Genomic DNA, 20,138 nt, shown 5'->3' on the forward strand with positions numbered 1-20,138 from the left:
TTCCTGTATCAAAGTTTGCTCCACGTTTCACAGCTTTGGAGCTTAAATCCATAGAATATCGATCCTAAAAATGGATTAATCGAGGTCAGTGCCTGACAGCACACAGCTGGCTTGCAACAGATATTGCAAATAACCCTGTTTATGCAATGCCAACAGTGCTTCATTACTCCATGAGATAAGTATTGCTGACAAATCCTAGAATTGCAGGACGGTTTCAGCTGGAAGGAGCCTTAAGGATCATCCCATTCCACCCCCTGCCATGGGCACTGTCCCAGGCTGCCCCAAACCCCTCCAATCTGGCCTGGAGCACTTCCAGGCATGGGGCTGCCATTCTGGGCGCGAATGGCGCACTTTGGGCACAAATTTCTAGTTTCATCACTCGCAGGGTTCCAGCGGCGGCGGGGGCCGGACTCACGGCCGGGGGCTCCATCCTTCCCAGCGGAGTGAGCGCTGCCGGGCGCTCGTGGGGGCAGGCCCGGAGTCCCTGAGGGGCGCGACTCCGACCCTCCCTCAGCGCCTTCCTCCGGGACTACATTTCCCAGCGTGCTCGAGGGCGGGGCGGTGCGGAGCCTGCGCGGTTACGTCACCGAGGGGGCGTGGCCTGCGCCAGCGTGAAGCGGGGCAAGCGGGGAAGGACGCGGGGCGAGCGCGCGGGAGGGCGCGAGGCCGCGGCGGGGCCCCGACCATTGGCTGCCGCGGGGGCGCGCGCGTGCGGGAGAGGGCCCGGCCATTGGCTGGGGGGGTGCGCGCGCCGGGGGGGGGCGGCGGCAGGACCGGGACCGGAGCCGTGAGGGGCTGAGGAGGCGGCGGGAGCGGGACCGGGGGCAGGACCGCGACCGGGAGCGGGTCCTTCCTCCCTCCCTCCATGGGGCCGGGGGCGGCCCTGCCCCGCCCCGCCGCCGCCGTCGTGAAGTGACAGCGCGCTGCGAGGCCAAGGCGCTGCCGCCGGCCCGGCACGGGGCGAGGGGGTGTCCGGTGAGTGAGGCGGCGGCGGCGGCCCGGGCTCGCCCCCGCCGCCGCCCGGGGGTCTCAGCGCGAAGGGGCCGGAGCGGAGCGGCCGCGCCATGAACTACCAGCAGCAGCTGGCGAACTCGGCAGCCATCCGGGCCGAGATCCAGCGCTTCGAGTCGGTGCACCCCAACATCTACTCCATCTACGAGCTGCTGGAGCGGGTGGAGGAGCCCGTGCTGCAGAACCAGATCCGCGAGCATGTCATTGCCATCGAAGGTGAGACGGCGGCCCCGGCACGGCGGGGACAGGGTTCTCCAAAACCTCCCCCAGCCCCTGGCCTTGCACCCCCCAAAAACCCCCAGCCCATGGCCCTGTGTTCCCCCAAAGCCTCCCTAGCCCGTGGCCCTGCGCCCCGAAAACCTCCCCCAGCCCAAGGCTCTGCTCCCCCGCACCGAATATCCGCCAGTCGTGTTCTCCGTCTCGAGCCTCCCCCAGCGCATGGCTCTGTTTATTTCCCCCCCAAACCTCAAACCTTCCCTAGCACATGGCTCTTTTTATCTCTCCCAAGCCTTTTCCTAGCCCATGGCTCTCTTTACCCATCCCCCCAGACTTTCCTTAGCCCATGGCTTTGGATTTACCCACCCCCCCTACACCTCCCCCTGCCCATAGCTCTGTTTCTTACCCCTGCCTCCCACCCCGGTAAATAGCCCTGTCCCTGCCACCCCGCCTCTTCCATGGCCCTACTCCCCCTCATTCCCCGCAGCCCATGGTCCTGTTCCCCCTGCCCCCTTCCCTCCACCTCCCCCTGGCATCCCCCGTGCCCCCAGCCCATGACCCGCGAGTGCCTGGGAGAGCCGCCTCCCCGCTTCGGGTTGCCTGCCCTTCCTCCATCCCTCGTGGCTGGCGTTTTCAGGGAGCCAGAGGTGTTCCGGCTTGGTCCCCATCCTTCCCTCGGCGCTGGGTGGCCCCTCTGTTGGGATTTGTGGGGTTTAGAAGTTGTTTTGGTACTCGTCTGCTGCTGCGTGTTCCTTCGGGCTGTGGTACGGTGGGAAGGGTGATGCTCGTTTTGCCTGCAGAGGGGTTCGGGAAAATGAAATTTTCTTCGGCGCTCCCTGCAGCGTGTGATGGAGACAGTGTGGGCTGTGGTTTGGTGGTGTGAAGAGGGTAAACAAGACGTGCAGCTGGGTTACGGAGCGGTATTGGTCTGTGCAGTAGTGTAAAAACAGGTCGGGAGGCAAGATGGAGATAACAGCCCTCTAAGCTTAGATTTATGTGCATCTATCCCCGCAGGAGCACTACAGAGGCTTGAACTGCTTAGGATGCACAAAATAAGGAAAGAAATCACCAGCGTAGCGAAGTCTGCAGATATTTTTTCTTAACTGTTGGTGGAGTTAAAAAGAGCAAACAGTACTGGCTAGGAATATGTATTTTGTGGAGAAATTTATGACTTATTTTGCATGATAACTTGCTGAGCTTCACGTCGTGTGCTTTTTCAACTGGAGTATCCTGTCGCTGTTTTGGAAGGGATTCAGGGTAGCAGAGCGTGATGTACAGCAGCTGAAATAGAGCTGCCTAAAACCATCTTGTGTTGGTGGCCTAGCTGGTCTTCAAATTATATGTAATCAAAAAGTCCCAATGGAAAAGCTGCTATTGAGATTGTTGCCTGAAAGATTTATTTGTGTGCCTCTTGAGCAGTGAAGCTTGAATAGACAGACATCATGGTTCTTGCAGTTAACATTTTGGGTTTAGCGTGTTGTGTGGCCAGGCAGGGAGGCTGGCAGTGCCTGTCACTTATTCCTAACTAAGTATCTACATCTGACCAAGTGTGTGGCAGAGATCTGTGCATATTCTCTGTTTTGTTAGTCACTACTGAGGTTATGGTGTGTGGCTGTCCCCTCCTGAGAGTACTTTGCCTTTTCTTTCCTTTCCTGAGGAGTTTAAAACTTACCAGTGTATCTGGTGGGAAGACTGGCACAAGCACTGTCCCTTTCTCCATGCTGCTGGTGTTTGGATTTCTGCAAGACAGATGAAGCCTTCAGCAGAGCATTTTTTCAAGTGGTAATCAATACATGTTTGCGTGGGATAAATATGTTTCTGAATAAGATGCTTGGACGCTAGTGATGTGCCAAGCTTGTGTGGAAGTGGGAGGAGGATGTGAAGCACTGGATGTCGTTATCTCCTTAGCATGTGACTTGTGTTAGTCTTTTCATGTATTAATGATTTCTGTTACCTAACTGTGGCTCAGCTCATTTGTCAATCACAAAGACTTGAAAACCAAAATAGCAGTCTAAAGACATGTTTCAAGAGCTGAGAGGATGAGTAAAACCTTCACAGATAATTTGCTGTCTAACTTTTATTGGACACTGAGTCATGAGAGCAGTAGCTCTGATTGATGGGAACGATTTCTCTAGAAAAGGATTGTATTGTATATCTTCTGAGGGCTCTTCAACTAGCTCTTAAATATTTAAAAATTAATAGTTGCATAGTTACAGGTAAAACAACAACTCCTCAATCCTTTAGATTACAACTCCACCAGGCTGTATCTTTGGTAAACCACCTTTAGCCAGCTCTTCCTATTTTTTTAAAAGCTGACAGCAGCTTTTAAATCCCTTTGGTAGTGCCATGTGTTGCATGTAGGAAAAACAGATATTTGGGTTATGGTGTTTGCCTTCCAGTTTTGCTGCAAAGAGTTTAGTGTTGTACTGATACTCCCCAAATCACAAAATCTTTTAACCTCAGGGTACTTGAAGTTCATTGACAGGAACTGTGGTGTGGTTGGCATGTGGCTGCTGTGAGAAAATACAAAGTGACTTCCAGAAGAGTTCCTTCCACTGCAAGGAGAGCTGTACCCTGTAAAGAGAAGACTATAGACTTGTTAGTTCAGGCTGCTTTAAACATCAACTCCATCCAACATGTGCTCCTTGAACAGCTTATTTAATACTCTCCTGCCCAAGAGAGATTTGACAGCTCTGGAGAAGAACATGCTTGGAATCTTAAGCAATTTGGGACTTCTAGTGAAGGAGAGTTCCTGCTACTGATTCCTAGAATTTTCTTTTCTGTGTAGAGAAGCACTGTCTTTCCAGCACTTTGGATTTTATTGGCGATATAAACCCTCTTTCTTTTTACATTTGGAGGAGTTCTTACATTTGGAGTTCATAGGAGTGTCTAGACATACTTGCTGGACCAAAGACTGTTGAATTAATCTGAAATTCAAACTCCCCTTTCAGCAGCAGTTGTTTATAGTCAAGTTCAAGTGTGCTATCTGATGTGAAGACAGCAAGTGCTAAACTGGGTCCTGAATTGATTTGTCCATACTTTTTGCACAGAGATTTCTTGCTATGTGTTGTTCTAAGTTACATGTGATTCTGGATAAGACAGTTCTGGATGATAGTGCTTCATTAGTTTTTCCTCAGTGGATAAAGGTGGGAAAATAACAAAAGGGCTGCTTCCAGGTTCTTGCATGTCTCAGAGTTCCAGAGTTAACAGTTCAAAAGAATACACTTCTGTATTTTTTGTAGGAAATTCATGCTAAGCAGCCAATCAGTTTTACAGTTACTTAGGCTGCTATATTAGTTTAATAACAGTGTAATTAATATTATTAGTCTGTTACACAGACTTTACTGTAGTAAAATCTGCCTTCGCATGTTCTGTAGCTCACAACATCACTGCTTGATCAATGTTAAACATTTCTTATATCAAAGGGAAACAGGGAGAGAAAATATGAATTGCCTTCAGTAGTCTTTAGACTACTGAAAATATCTCCAGGTTCCACAGTATGATGATCTGCAAGGGTAGGTAATAGCTGAATATGTCAGTTCCAGATGGTTTCTCACCATCCAGGCTGAGACTAACACTTTATATTTTTATGAACTTTAGCAAGATGAAAAACAAAGATGGTGAAAAACTTAATTTTACTTATTCATGAAAATACTTTAAAATGCTTTTGCTAAGATGTTTGCATTTTTAATAGTCTGTAAATATACTAATGTACTTAGTACAAGCATGCTGATGCAGCAGGTGTTGAGCATCTCAAGTAGTTTTTATTTATTTATTTAGGGGGAAATTATTGCTTTAATTGGTAAGAGTGCCATACCAGACATCATGTAGGTATGAATTGTTGTGTTCCAGAGCATTTTGTGATCTTTATTCTAGTCTTTGTGTTAAAAATAAATTTTTAAAAAGCAGGTTGTAAATGCTAGTTTTAATTTTGAAATTATGATTATTAAGTGATTATCCAGAAATAATCCCAGCCTTAGGGAAAGTATGAGATTGTACATTTGGAAATAACTTGCTCAAGGCAGTGCAAAGATACACGGGGGGAAGTGTGTGAGTGGGAGAAGGTACAAGCCTTAATTTTCTCCTGGTCACTTCTAAAAGTACCGTTTCCTGAAAATAAAGTAATTTAGAGTGGAGCTAAAACTCTTGAAGTACATGAGCCTCAGAGGCATCTAATTGTTGTAGCTCTCCTACTTTGCAGCCCCTTGAACACTGGTATTGTTTGAGTATGTTGAGGGCAATTTTACAGGAGTTAGTCTTGGAGTTGAGGCAGTAGTAGTGCTTTAACACTTCTGTTGCTATTGAAGGCTGAGACAAATCACTTGAAAAAAGCATGTGCTGCAAAAGCATTGCTTTCTCTAGGGAAATACAAGACCACGACTGGTCAAGGCCAGCTTAGACAGGGCTTGGAGCAGCCTGAGATAGTGGAAGATGTCCCTGCTCACGGCAGGAGGTGGAATGGGATGGGGGCTTTAAGGTCCCTTCCAGCCCAGACCATTTTGGGTTCTCTGGGTACTTGTTATATTATTTCAAGACATCAGAAGAATGACGGCATAGTTCAGATATTTAGGCGTCACTGACCAAAGCTGAAGATTCCCCAGATATCACATAAGACAATTGCATCTTGAAACCATAACAGCAATTTGCCTCTTTGAGCTTTTGTTATGTTTGTATCTTGGAACTGTGGCCCAAACTGTGTAATTTGATGGGATCAATCTAGTTCTCCAAACAACCATCTTGTTTCAGATTTCTGGGTGAGCACAACAGAGCATGGGAATGTGCTATTTTTGTTGGTTTGCTGGGGGATTAAATTGGGGTGATTCAGGTGTGGGGAATCTGCCCACATAGGTGGTGAGTAAGTGTATCCAGGTAAATCCTGAGCTTGCATAAACACAGTAAACATTGGCTGGGGTGAGGATTGTTTCCTGTAACAGCCAGGGCAACGTGTTGGGGACAAGTCTCTTAATGCCCTTTTCTGCTGATTGTGCATGTGTGCTGTGAGCTGTTAACCTGGCTCAAAGGTAACATTCACAGGGTGCTTTGCACAGAATGCCCAGAGAAGCTGTGGCTGCCCTTGGTTCTCTGGAAGTGTCCCAGGCCCGGCTGGAAGTGGCTTGGAGCAACCTGGGACAGTGGGAAGTGTCCCTGCCAATGGCAGAGTTTGGAATTGGATGATCTTGAATGTCCCTTCCAAAACATACCATTCTGTGATCCACTCTTATTGTTTATCGACCTCCAATGTGAAGAAATTGGTGAAATGCAGAGCATGTTTTGCTATTTGTGTGGCTCATATGCAAGTGCAAAGATACTTGTTTTATTTGTGGAAGATGGCAGACTGCAGCATGTGGGTAAACAAGAAGATTCAAATGCTTGGTATTAACTGTGCTTGCACGGTAAACTAAAAACTAGGTTTGATAGTTGTGTCTGAAGTTCCTGCAATGTCTCCTTCTGGCTTTAAATTATATGCTTTGCTGCTCTTCTCTGCAAAAGCTGCATGATTAAATATCAGATGCTTTTGAGCAAGCTCAGAAAAGTTACAGGAATCAAGATCAAGAGGAAAGCCTTAAACCATTGACTTGTGAGGATAACTTCTTTCCCCGGGGCAAAAATGGAGACCTGCTGTGGATCAGCTGATGTTGATGGAGCAAATGTGTTGTGAGGCTTTAGAGTTTTCAGGGAGTGTGCCGACCTTCTCCCACCGTTTGCTTTGGGGGATTAGTTGAAAGCAGCAGGCAGTAATGCTGATACAAGAGTTCGTGCTGCTGTGCATACACATCACTGTTTTTATTTCTATTTAAATTGGCAAATGAGTCCTACTCCCTGAGAGGGGGCACTCGGCAGTGCAGCAGATAGGGCTTTGGATTTGCTTTTGCTCTACTCAGGCACTTGGGAAAAGGAAACACTTTGGAAGCGGAGTTGCTGTGTTTGTGTTCTGCTTTGTACTGAGCAGTAACAAAATGGCAATTGTGGTTTCCGAAAGGTGACATCAGTGCTCCAGCTAAGTGTCTTCACAAGGCTTATTTTCTAATGAGGAAAAGTGCTTCTTTTCCAGCACTTGAGGTAGCCATGGTCCTAGCCTTCACTTTGCCAACTGAAGGCATAGGTTTGTGTCTTTGATCATGCTGTGTAAACCGAGGTGGGAATACGAGATATGTCATTAATTGCTAGTATTTAAGGGATGCACTTATAACTGTCAGGCTGCAATATGTTTGTAAGTGAAATTAAAAAATCCCACATTGTTTTTGGCTATTGAAAGAGGCTTGGAGTAGTGCCAGGCAGTTGAACAGCTCCCCAGACTTGAGGAATACTCCGTTTTCTACTGTGTCACCACTGGGATTGGTTTTGTCCTTACCAATAAGCAAGGTGAATGGTAGTGGATTTTTGGCAAATCTTTGAAGAAAAGGTAATGTAAGCTCCAAAAAAAATCTCAGAACTCAGTTGCATCTCAACCATGTGACCTTTTGCTGACGGTGCATTTCAACCATCTCTTTCTGCAATTGTTAGTTTTTATGTGAAGGGTTTTCAGTGTGACCTTCGTACACACGGCTTTACATCAGTTGTGGAACAAATCCAAAATGATTGCTTAGTAATCTGCAGTGGATAAAATTTTCTGTTCTGAGACAGCAAGTGGTATATTCAATAGTTTTGATAATCCTAATATCTGTGGGAGTAAGAGATTTGTCTTCTGTTATTTTAGTTTTTGTCCTTGGCTGCCTTCAAGTACTGTTTGTACTTTGTGTCACCTGTACTGAGGGAGAACTGTGGCTCGGCTTCTCTTTTGTGTTCTTGCCTGTCCTCACACCATGAAATAGAGCACAGACAGTGCCAGATGTGGACAAGTTGGGATGCTGCTGATTTTTGATGTAAAGACTCTTGTGGTTTCTATATGGAGACTGAAAAGGAGGGTGATTTTAACTTAGTATTTCCCTGTGTCTGTAAGGAGAGACTTTTCAACTACTTCCTAGTAGTTTTTGATCTGAAGTTGTTTGTAGTTAATTTGTGCTTCTCTTGTAATTGTGCTAAGGTTATAAATGCAGCATGAATCCTGTGATCCATGTTAGAAATAAGGTCACATCTCACTTAGATGTATTTTGGCTACCAGGAATCTATGATTTCTTAGAAAGTTTGTTTTAAATTTTAATTCCAAGGTGGAAACAGTGAGGATGTCAGGTTTCCTTGGTAGTGGTGGTGAGTATTGTGGGCAGCTGGCAGTTCCAAAGCCCTCTGGAAATATTTATTAATTTTTTTTTTTCTGAAGTAGGTGGAAGCAGATGTGTTACTTAATCAGTGTGTGCATGTTCAGCCTCATTAATGCAATTTCAGGATCCTGACTAATCTATTTGGAGCCTGCATAGTGGTACAGATGATGGGGTGTTAAGATAGTGGTGCATTTCTAAACCAGAGAATGACTTGTTCTTTCACTTTTCTTTCTTACAGCTTAAATAAGCTTCAGTTAACCACTTCAGGAAGCCAGAACTAAAACCACAGGTTGATCTGTGTGAAAGATGTAATTTCAGTGTTTCCTTTGTAGCTTCACTAGTTTACATAGTTGGATAATGAATGTAAACCCAACGATGAGACAGTTACTTTGGTAATATTCCCTTTTATCCCAAAGAAGGATACAGAGAAGCAAAGGGACTCTGAGGAACCCTGGAATTGAATCTATAGCTTTGGGTGTATTGCTTTGTGTCTGTCTGTGAGTAGCTTGAATTTTTCGATTTTTTTTTTTTTTTTTTTTTAATTTTTAAAGGGATTGAGGAACTGTTTGTAGCTTAGACCAAAGCAATGCTCGACATGACTTAACTCAAAACCTCGACTTGAACTTGGTAGTGCTTACTTTTTCTATTAAACTAAAACCACAGATGTTGTTCCTTCTAGTAAATTTCCTATTAATTTTACCACTGTCTCTATAATTTACAACTGTCTTTTTCAGTACCAGCACGAAGGAGGAGTGACACAGGCAGTCAGTCACTGTTGCAGGATTTTGTAGCACCAGTACTCGGTGATACAAGCACAGTAAGTTGGGATGTGAGCGATCCTCAGCTTTGTTTGAGCTGCTCATGCTCAGGAGAGCAGCCAGGACGCCTGTCTTTTAGGTATCACAGCAACTGTGCTCTCCAGAGGAAATATGCTAAAAGCATGGCACTGGGATGCCCAGACAGCAATCATTTAAATGGATCCTATTTAACCTGGCAAGTGCTGCTGTGTCTGAGTTAACCCCTTGTGTGCCAGGAGCTGTTTGCATCACTTGAGCAACATCCCAACTCAGGTGCCTGGCACGTGGGTTTGGAGGTGGCCAGTGTGTGGACAACTGAGGAATTTTGTGCCTGGTTAGAATAATCTTGGACTTGAAAGTTTTATTGTGCGTGTTGAAGACATTTTACTTCTATTTTTCTTCGTTTCCTTAAATTTTCCCCCGGTATCTGTATCTTTGATATAGCATCTCTAACAGCACAGAGCTGTGTTGGGGATGTTTAGCTTGGGTTTTAGGAAAAGGTTCTTCCCCCAGAGGATGCTGGCCACTACCAAGGCTCCCCTGGGAATGGGCACAGCCCCAGGGCTGCCAGAGCTCCAGGAGTGTTTGGACAACACTGCCAGGGATGCCCAGGTGGGATTGTTGGGGTGCCTGTGCAGGGACAGGGATTGGACACCGTGATCCTTGTGGATCAGGATTATTCCAGCTCAGGAGATTCTGTGGTTCAGGAGGGTGATCTTGCTGTGCAAGATCAGACAGTGTTTTGATAGCTGCTGTTTTTCATCCAGTAATGAGTTTTCTCTAAGATACACCAGCCAAACTCAGGGAAACGCTTCATAACTAGGGAGGTGAGGAAGGAGATTGAAATGTCTAAGGCTGTAAATGGATTGATAAACATGAAGTTGAAATCCATGTCCAAGTCCAGGAAACAATCTTAAGTAGGCTTGCCCAGAAACTTAGGGAGGGTAGTTTTAGAGCTATGTAAATGCATTTTAGGATTTAGGAGTGTTCTCAAAGCACAAAAGTGATTGTAGCTTTGCAGTTTAAATCTGCTGCATTGAACTAGGCTAGCAGGTGCAAATTGATGGAATGGTCCTTTTCCCACCTGCTTTCTACATTGTTACAGCCAGAATTATTCACTCATTGAAATTCCTTGAGGTGGCTTGAACGTTTATAGTAATTTTCATGTCTCGAAGGCAAAAATCAGGTCATTCCTCAGCCTTCCTGTGGCAGCTCTAGCACATGGATGCAGCCAGGAAATCCATAAAGCCAGCTTAGAGCAGTAGGAACTGAAGGCACTTCTTGTCATAGATTTGGTTTAGGAAATTACTTGTGTTGCTTTCAAAAAGTTAATCTGACAACAGGGTGCAAAGGATGCCTTGGAAACTTATTGCATCCATTTCAGTATTTCCAATGCTGGAATAGTAAGAAGTAATTGAGCTGCCATTGGATTATTAGGTTTGAATATTGATTCTTTTCTTTTGTAAATTTTACATAATGATCTGAGTTAGGCTTCAGTGACTGAGTTCCTCCTGATGTGCAAAGATAAACCATTAACTAATATTAGGTCGTAGTAAACTGTTACAGCCATTGTACATCTCATGGATAGGCCTGGTAAGTGTTTATATTTAGGTAAGGTAGCATGACATGACAAATTTGGCCTGATAAGGAATAATCAAAAGTCAGAGATAGGAGCTTACTATCACTGAAGTGACATACAGCTTAATATCTGCTGCTGTAGCTTCTGTGGGAGGCAGGTTATGAAGGAGGTATGGAGAAAGATGGGCTGTATATCTCTGATTTGGATCACTGTTTGGCACTAAAACTAGAATGATAGCTTGGAAAGTCTTAACAGACGTGGGTATTTGATTGTGAGTATTCTGATAATAAAAATCACTTAGTTATGAATCTCTGTTTCTGGCCAGGAGGTGTTATTGGCTGTGCTGCCAAGGGTACAGTTGTCAGCTATCAAGGCTAATAAATAATGACAATGAAGGAAAATAATGTACCATTGCTGTCATGAACATAAAATCAATGATGTAGCAGAGTTTAAGAGTGCTTTTGTAGTAAAGCTTTGTTTGTATTGTCAATACATGCTAAAGAATTAATAGGATTATTTTCTTCCTACTGTGAATAAAGCTGAGTAATAATTTTCCTTCATAAAATTAGTTTTGGATTGCTGTTCAGGTTTGGGGTTGAAAGATCTCTGTGGGTCCCTGGGCCACCTGAGCTCCTGCACAGGGTGGTGGGTGACATGAATGATGGATGATGGAGCTGTAAGAATTGACAATTCTGCTGGTATGTTCTGAATACAGCAGAAATCTGTAGCTGCAGCCTGAGTGCAGGTGGGACCTTGCTGGAGTGGTTTATCACTTTTCTGTGGCAGTTCTGCTACTTGAATGGCAATCTGTAGTTCCACCCTTGGAGCTGAGTAAATGAAAGCAGGGAGGAGCAGAAACAAGCTGAGGAAAACGATTCCTATACCCTGAGGCAACTCATCCATTTAGTCCCATTTCATTATTTTTCTCATGCAAAATAAGAGTCTAATTTTAACCTGCATTAATTAAGCTTCAAAAATGTCTCACCGCTATGAGGTTGTGGCATGTAATAGTATTTGGATGTACAACAGTACATGACTTTATGAATGGAAGGATCTGGCTATTGACTTAGTTGAAAACGAAATTTAAGTAGGGTGGGGCGCAGCTTGCTGCAGGCAAAAGCTGGGCTGAATACCCAGGTGTGTGACCTGAGCTGGAGGGAGGGATGTGTGTCCCTATCTGGGTGCCAGGGGATCAATATTTACAGCAGACCCCTGCCTTGATACCTGCTTAATATCTGGTGAAAGTAATATTTTAGCAGAGTCAGAAGCCCTACGTGGCTTCCAGAAAGTCATTACTTCTCTGGGAATATTTTGCTTACTGGAACATCCTGCTTCCCGCATAATAGGATTCAATCAGAGGATTGCTGGTTTGATTTATGATGCTAATTGGCGTGATAGTTGATGTGAACTGCATGTACTAATTGCTCACTTGCTAATCCTCTCCAAATTATCTGACAAAAGCTTTTAGGATGGAGCATTATGTGTGTTTTAAAACTGGTCTGCAGACAAATGTAAACAATTGGTGGCCCTTGTTTTGCTTTAAATGCCGAATTCAAGTGCTGGTCCATTTTAGTCACTGTAATGTTAAAGGGGAAATTCAATGGCTTCATGTAGTCTCATTGTTGTTCTTTGTGGGGTTTAAACAACAGCTGAAAAAATATCCCAGAACATGCTTTTCCCCTCCCCCTTTAAGCTGGAAAATTACCATCATCTATATGGTAATAATTGTTACGTGGTTGTTATCTATAGGGTGAAGGCAGAATATGTCTGTGCAGCTTAGGTAATGGAAAACACGGTGTGCCATTTGAATTGGTGGTGATGTCAGTGCAGCAGAAACTGCAGCACGAAAACATAAGGAAAATAAAATATTCACGCAGTGTTGGGATAATAAAGGTATTTTGGCTGTGATTCTGGTGGAGGATATGTGCTTTGACTATTGGCACTGTGCAAACCAATGAAGTTTAATATAATCCAGAGAGATTTTGTATTTCAAGGCTGATAGGGAGAATCCTGATGAGAGGTTATGGAATGCAGTAGTCGAAAGAGATGACTTCTATCTTTTCTTAAAAAAGGCAAGAGCAGTTTCAGGAGGAAGCTGATTCTTAATACTGAAAATTGTACAGGCTGCTTTCTGTGTGAATGGGGAGGATTGCTTTGCTTCTGTAACATATTGGATTAAAGTGGGTGCTTGACAAAATGAACATTAATCTATCTCAAACTTAATATTTCAAGGTGATTTAGACACTTTAATCATATAAAGTTTTCCAATTTGAGCCTGACTGGCTTGCTCTCACAGCAAGCACTGAATTGAGATTATAGACAGCTGAAAGAAATTAGTCAATTTGGAAGCAAAAATCATTTAAATACAGGTGTTTGGCTGTGATTTGAATATAGCCTGTCAACAACAAGAGGCAAAATACCTCGGTGACCTAAAAAGTGCAAATATGTCCCTTTAGGGATTATTTGTTGTTAGGTAATGACATATTATTAAAATTAAAGCTCACATTTATATCTCTTGATTTGCTAACTAGGGCAATAGCTTTTCAGTAACTCGGCGGATAAATGGGGAAAATGAATTTTGTCAGGATTTGTAGTGACACAGGTAGCTGCTGGTGATGTTTCTGATGATTATTTTTTTAAATTAATATGTAAATAAGGTGGTGTACTCAGGCTGAACCAGCTACCTGCTAGAAGCTTGAATACAAATACTATCATCTTGGAAGAAAGCAACACTGGAGTGATGTAGAAGTTGTCTGGTATTCCTGAATTCCAGTGAAAGGTGTTGTCAGAGGAACCTGTGTTACCATGCAACGTGGAGGCATTTCTCCTCCTTGTCTGACATTCTGCAGCTGGTTTTGTGTAGTTCTCATACTGTTTCTCTCCTCAGCGCATGGAAATATTGCCTACTAGGTAAGTGGTGATACTTGATAAAAGCTGGTGAGTGATGCCACATTAGGGAAATGAAATATGGATAAATAGATCCAATTACAAATGGGATTAGACCTTTTTCAAACAAGATCATTAAGGCTGTAATTAAGAAAAAAAAAAAACAATCCAAACCAATGATCTGCTATAAACAGGGATGAACACAGTTGTGTAAATCTATGTTCTTGAGTATGAGCTGTTGTCTCTGCATCTATCTCATTTGCCTCTGTGAACTTGATGACGTCAATAAAAAGGCTGTTCCTAGCTAGGTATGTCAGCAGACAGGACATTTATTGTCCTCAGGGTAATATATTCCCTGGATAGGGATTAAGGTACAGGTTTCACTGGGAATAGTGTGTGCAGAACACTACAGGGTGCCAGAAAAAGCCCTCTACGATCCTGTGACTGTTTGGGTAGGTTTGTGCTATAATCACTCCTGAGTCCTTGGGCTGAGTAATGGGTCTGCTGTGAGGATCACCTCTGGACCGAGGAAATTTGTTACCTGTGGGCATAACAGGCACCTCCTACACATTCAAATGTTAAAATCTAAAATCAAAAACGAGTGCAGTGGCTTGAACTTGAGGGTACCTGATTGAAATTTACATAAAGGTCTAGAAAAGCAGCAGTGATGGCAACAGGATGATGCTGATTGTGAACTGTCCTCCAGATTTTATATTGCTAAATTATTGATCCCATAAAGACACAGATAAAAAAGCAAAAAATTAGACAAGTCTAATTTTAGTCCAGAACCTAGAACCTGAGTCTTAGGAGCCAGTACAGTAAGCATCTTGAACATGTTACCTCTGTAACAGCAGCTCATCTCTTGGTGGATTTTGTTTTGGATGCTGTGGCCAAGCTACTGCAGGAGCAATTCCACAAGGAGCAGAGGGAACTGAAGCCCAGTGTGGCTGCTGCTGGTCCTGGAGCTTGAATTAGTTGCTAAGAATATACATCCAGATGTGTCTGTCTGCCACCCAAAACACCTGAGTGAAAACAAATGAGCTTTAGTAACCTGGGAGCTGTGTAGGAGAGAAGTCTGTTAAGTTTGATCTCCTTGGGAATGTGGACAAGTAGAAGCTCTGATGCTGATGAGGGATGTGACATGGAAAATCATCATAGAGAGAGTGTGAGATTTGTTTTCTAGCCGTAATAGCTTGTAAGTAATTCCTGTGGAGCTGTAAAAATGGATTTTAATGGTCAAGATAGCTGTATATGCTTCAGGTATGGGATAGTGAGTGTTTTTCCTCACTTGCAGGAAGCATTTTTCACTCGGTGTTTGCCTCCAAGCAGGACAAACAGGCCATTGAAATATAGGTGATGACTGGAATGCAGCAGCTTCAATGTACATTGCTTTTACTCTCCCAAACTTCCGGAGTGCTTGCAAGCTGTTGGCTTTTGGAAGTAAAAGGAAGCCAAATTCTTGTAGTACTCAAGGACAAGCAGCTGTTCTGGGAGACTTTGAGATAGGAACTAAAATGACATAACTTGAGAGAATTTTGAAGGCTGCTAGATTATCACTTTCTCATACTTGAATGCTGTAAAGGAGTTTGCTGGATCTGGTTCTGCTTCTGGTCCCTGTAATTGCCAACTTTCAGACTAATTTCTGTATTTAGACATTTATATGTCCTATGTAATAATGAGCAGCTGAGTAAAAGCAAATACTTTTAACTGCTTGGCACTTGTTTAATTTGCATCTTCCATCCACTTGTCAGCAGATGTATGAATTTGCAGTTAACTTTTACCTGTTTAAAATAAAACCCAGTCTATTCATTCCCTTAAAGGAACAGTAAATCAAATTACTTATATTTATGTTGCATTCAAATGAGAGGTGATGGGGGGCATTCATAAGAAGGAATAGATAGGGGCCCTTGCTAATGACAAACTGTGATACAAGATTGAAATAGCTGAGATTAAAATCAGATCTTTTCTTGAATTTGTTTTTCATCCAGGGGCTGGCTCGCTTAAAGGCAACAAACTGTTTTAGCTTCTGCTCTTTGTTTACTCTTGAGGAGGTGGAATCTTTATGTTGAGGAAAGGACACAGGATTTGTTGTCTTCTTGTAACATGTGTCTGATTGCTAATCTTATGGAAATGATGTATTGAGCAGATGAGACCTGATTAATAATAAATAAAGATACTGAGAGTGATTTGGGGGAGGGGGAAGGGGGGAATTAAGCTTTTATTTTAATTTTTTTAAAACCCCCACAGAGTAAAGCCTATTTAAGCCAGTCAGGTAAGCAAAGTCTGTAACCCGAAGATTATATTACTCTGCTCCTTTGTGCCTTAGAATTACTACAACCTCCATTCAACTTGAATTCAAAATGAGGTGATGTGCCGCTTGATTCCCAGGTCGGATTTAGCTGAAAATAATACTAGAAATATGCAAGACTTGTGGTAAAGTTGAGCAGCAGAATGTAAACTTGCTAAAAACAGATGCAGATCTTCACAGTCTTCTGAGAGCGTAGTTTAGGAGTGGGTGAGCCTGTGATCTGTAATTTGCTGTTGCAGAGCTGATAGGTGTTGGAGGGCTCTTGGCTCTGTTTGGTGAATTGCTGTCTTGCACCTGAATGTGCTTTTCCTCAAGGAGCAGAAGCAGGGCAGGATGCTACACAGAAACTCTTGCAGCTGAACCTCAGGGGCCCTAAAATAGCTTCCAGGCCCTAACAAACTTGAACCTGTTTCTCTGGGAGAGAAGGTCCTTCCAACACAGACCGTATTAAGGAAAGGAAATCTCGCCTCCATGCTAGACTTTTGATTAACCTTGACTGTGTTGCTCTTCTGTGTTGTTCTTTTTGGAGGATGGTCAGGTTGTCTGTTAGAGACCTGTGAGTGAAAGAGACAGTTTGTAACAATCTCAACACCCACTGTAGTGGAGAACAAAGGATTTCTCTAAGTTGGAAAATCTGCGCTGTGTCCTAGGCTTGAGTGAAATCAGGAGTATGTTCCTGAAGTCAAGTTGTTGTCTTATGTTAATGCTGCTCGGTGTTGGCTACTTTGCATGGTGTAATCTAAGTAATTTTGTGATTAATGGGTAACTGTGGTAATCCCTTAATGTTGAGATAATTGCAGCACTTAGAGGAGCAACTGTTGGCCAAAACATGCTATTAAGTTTTTGCATTGGGCAACCATTGCACTTTGTGGAATATTATTATTTATCCCCAAGTTCATGGGTGCTTGAGTCCCAGGTACATTTGGCTGGTTCCTTTTTCTCATTCCCTCGTCCCTGTCTGTCTGCACGACAAAATCAGAGGGCTCTGTAGCTGATTCCCTCCATCAGTGCATCTGAGAAACCACGGGGTGCTGTAGAGAGAAGAAATTCTGCCAATATAAACTCTCCATGGAAACAGTTATCAGGAAATTTCTCTGAATGAAAAAATAAGCTAACAGGCCAGCACAGATCAGCCATCTCACGTTGTCCTACTACTTCCTTTTCCCTGACTAACCTGATCCTGAGGTGTTTGAGTAGCCTGGTAAGGGAAGAGTGCAGATACAGCCCAGTCAGAGCAGCACCTTGCTCAAACCATACATCTTCAGCTTTTCAGACATGTGGGCTTGTATTTAAGTGAAAAACATGGTGTTTATGTCTTCAGGCGTGTCGTACAAGCTGCATTTGCATCACAAGCTACAAAGCTTTAGTGAAAGTTTCTCAGCATTGTTGAACAATCACCCGTGTGATTTTCACCTTTTATTTTTAAGATGTATGTGAGGGGTTAGGAACTTGAAGCATTAAGTACTTGTGAGCAGAATGCACAGTTCACAGGATTTCAGGGTAAATCAGTGGCTTCGTTGCTGTTGTACTTGCAGTAAACTAGGAGTGTTGGAAGTTTCATCTACCTTATTTTCTAAATATTCAGGATTCAGACCGTGTGTTGAGAGTTTATTTTTTTAACTATAAAAGTGCTCAGTGGAGAAAAATAGTCTAACTTATTGTAATTTGTCTGCTACAAATACTGTGCTGTATTTTTGTGCAGTTTCTTTCTACTTGTTCTGGCTGTAGCCTTCCTAAAACCTGTGGTTCTCGTGTTGATGCGCTCAAATTTTAAAATCTAAACTTGCAGAAAAATGTTGCAAGGATGGAAGAGTTGCAAATTTTTAGCAATGTTGCCAAATCCAAGGCAATCTGATTTCTAATGTGATAGTCTTGAATATTCAGAGTATGCAAACAGGGGGAAGTTTTCTCTTACAAAGTTTGTGTCCTTTGGGAAGTGAGAGACATCTGAGACAAAACTGTTGATAAAAATATTATTGAATTTCTTCTAGGTAGCTATTAGTTAAGCTGTATAACTTTTTTTTGTGAGGACCACTTTGATTTAAAAACAGATTTCAAGCTGTTCATTCAGATTTTCTACCTTATATTGGTATTTTTTGCCTGGAGATGGAAAATTGGCTTGGAGGTGTGAGTAAAACTGCTTTGCAGTGCCAGAGAGATTTCACTGAAGAGGTAACTTTGTCAGTCAGTGTGAGTCTTTATTGATGAGTATTGTTAAACACCTCAACAGTTCTGTAAAAAATGCTCATCCCCATTAAACTCAAGCACCTTCCAGATGACTTGGATCTTAATTTCTAGATGAGGTTAAAAGAAAACACATTCTGGCTTGATGCTAGCAGTGTTGGCCTTTTGAAAATGCATGCAGCTAGCAGCTTCTGCTAATTTTAGATCTTGTGTTCTTGAAATGCCAATAGTAGCTACATACTTAATAAAGCTGAAAATAAAGGGACTTTTCATTCCCTGGAAGATGTTTAAAGAAACCAAGGTGGTTTGCAGCAGTTTTGTGTTGAATTCCATCGTGGTTGAGGCTTAGGAGCTCTCTACTGACTTGCCCTTGGGTTTCTGTTCAGATTCAAGTTTTCCCAGGCTGTGCAAACTTCAGGCAGTGTAGCTGTGCCAGAATGTGTATTAAATGCAAGTCCTAATCCTGTGGGACAAGGGTCAGCATGTTGGAAGTTACTTCTGTGCTGGCATCCAGATGAAAATGTAGTGGGAATTAATCTAACAAGTGCATTTGTCCTGGAAGTTGAACCACTTCACTGAAAGCTTATTTCAGTTTGCAATAATTCACTGTTTGCCTCAGAGAATTAGGATTTTCATTTGTCATGAACCAGAGTAAAGAATTATATAGCAGGTTACTACTGGTTTATGTCTGAAAATAATTTTGAATAATTCCTGCTTGGGTTCTGGCACTGTTAGTGTGAAACCTGGCTGAAACAACCATTGCCTGTGTTACTGCAGTTGTAGAATTTCACAGCTTTGCAGAGGGTGTGTTTACAAACTCCTGGTGATAATTCCCTGTTTTCCTAGACTGAGAGGAATAAAAGCTTTGGAAATTACACTCTTAAGGCAGGAGTTGAGGTGGCAATGTTTCTCCTGGTTTAAATGTGATCTAGGTGAGCAGAGGGCTGGGTGCTGCTCCTCAGGGTCACTGTCTGGTAATTTTAATTATTTGTCGTGTAATTCAAGGTAACTTTTTCCTCAAGTTACCTAGAAACAAACACTCACTATTCAGAACTGGGTTTTATTCCTCTCTGTCTAGGATAACACAGGATTATCAGCAGGTGTTTGTAAATAGACAGACAGTGTGTATTGAACACTTAAATCTGATCAAGTGCTTGATCCTGTAATCGCTTGCAGTGATTATCTTTACAAACAAATCTGCAAAATACTATTTCATTTCCTAGAAATCACATGGCAAGCGAGCAGGGCTGATGCTTTGTTTGTCAACAGGAAGTGTTTTCTGGTGGAAATATTTCATTTGGCACTGGAAGTGTGGCTCAGTTTGGTTTGTTTGTGAGCTTGGCCAGATGGACAGGCTGAGCACTGAACAGTAAGGGTTGTTTGTTTTCTGGCTGAGCCGTAACACTGCAGAAATCCCCCCAGTCTTTGTGGTTTCAGGCCATAACCAAGTTGGACACCTTAAGGTTGTTGAGAAGGCAGAGCTGTGATCTGTGTGCTGATCAGGGGCAGCAATTGATTTTCCTTGGCTGCTGGCTGCTACTCAGAGCTAATTTTTATTTTACTGGATTTGTGGATCTGCAAAATTCCTTCACTCTTGGGTCATGTCTCAGATCGATTGGGACTGAAGCACTTGGAGAAGGTTTTAAGGAAAACAATGGTACTTTTTAGGACTTGGTCATATGCTTACTTGGCTGTAACTGTTGCAAGATGATAACTGCAATAATAAATATTGCAAAGAAATTGGATCTTTTTGCATTCTCTGAGCAGTTATGAGAAGGACTTCATTAGATTTCTGGGAAAGAGATGAAGATCAGTCTATTGTGGCTGAACTGGGAGAAAAGCATTTTGACTTTGGCCTACTAACAGTGCAGCGAAAAGAATTTATATTGACTTTGAGCAGCTGAAGTGAAGTATAGAGTCACAATACCAGGGGAGTCCTGTACTACTGTAATGGATTT

General features: G+C 43.1%; 1 protein-coding gene across 4 annotated transcripts in view; it reads left to right on the top strand.

Moving 5' to 3' along the window:
* Positions 1-756: 756 nt before the first annotated feature.
* The window catches only part of AGAP1 (ArfGAP with GTPase domain, ankyrin repeat and PH domain 1), a 304,896-nt gene continuing 285,514 nt past the window's right edge, over positions 757-20,138 (top strand). For 2 of the 4 annotated variants that reach the window (XM_056495964.1, XM_056495969.1), the window contains exon 1: positions 757-1,227. In XM_056495964.1, coding sequence (XP_056351939.1) covers positions 1,065-1,227 — 163 coding nt within the window. In that variant the 5' untranslated portion in view covers positions 757-1,064. The remainder of the gene's footprint in view (positions 1,228-20,138) is intronic. The other 2 variants (XM_056495965.1, XM_056495966.1) reach the window with 2 other exon arrangements.

Source organism: Oenanthe melanoleuca, chromosome 7, assembly GCF_029582105.1.
Source record: "Oenanthe melanoleuca isolate GR-GAL-2019-014 chromosome 7, OMel1.0, whole genome shotgun sequence".
NCBI lineage: Eukaryota > Metazoa > Chordata > Aves > Passeriformes > Muscicapidae > Oenanthe > Oenanthe melanoleuca.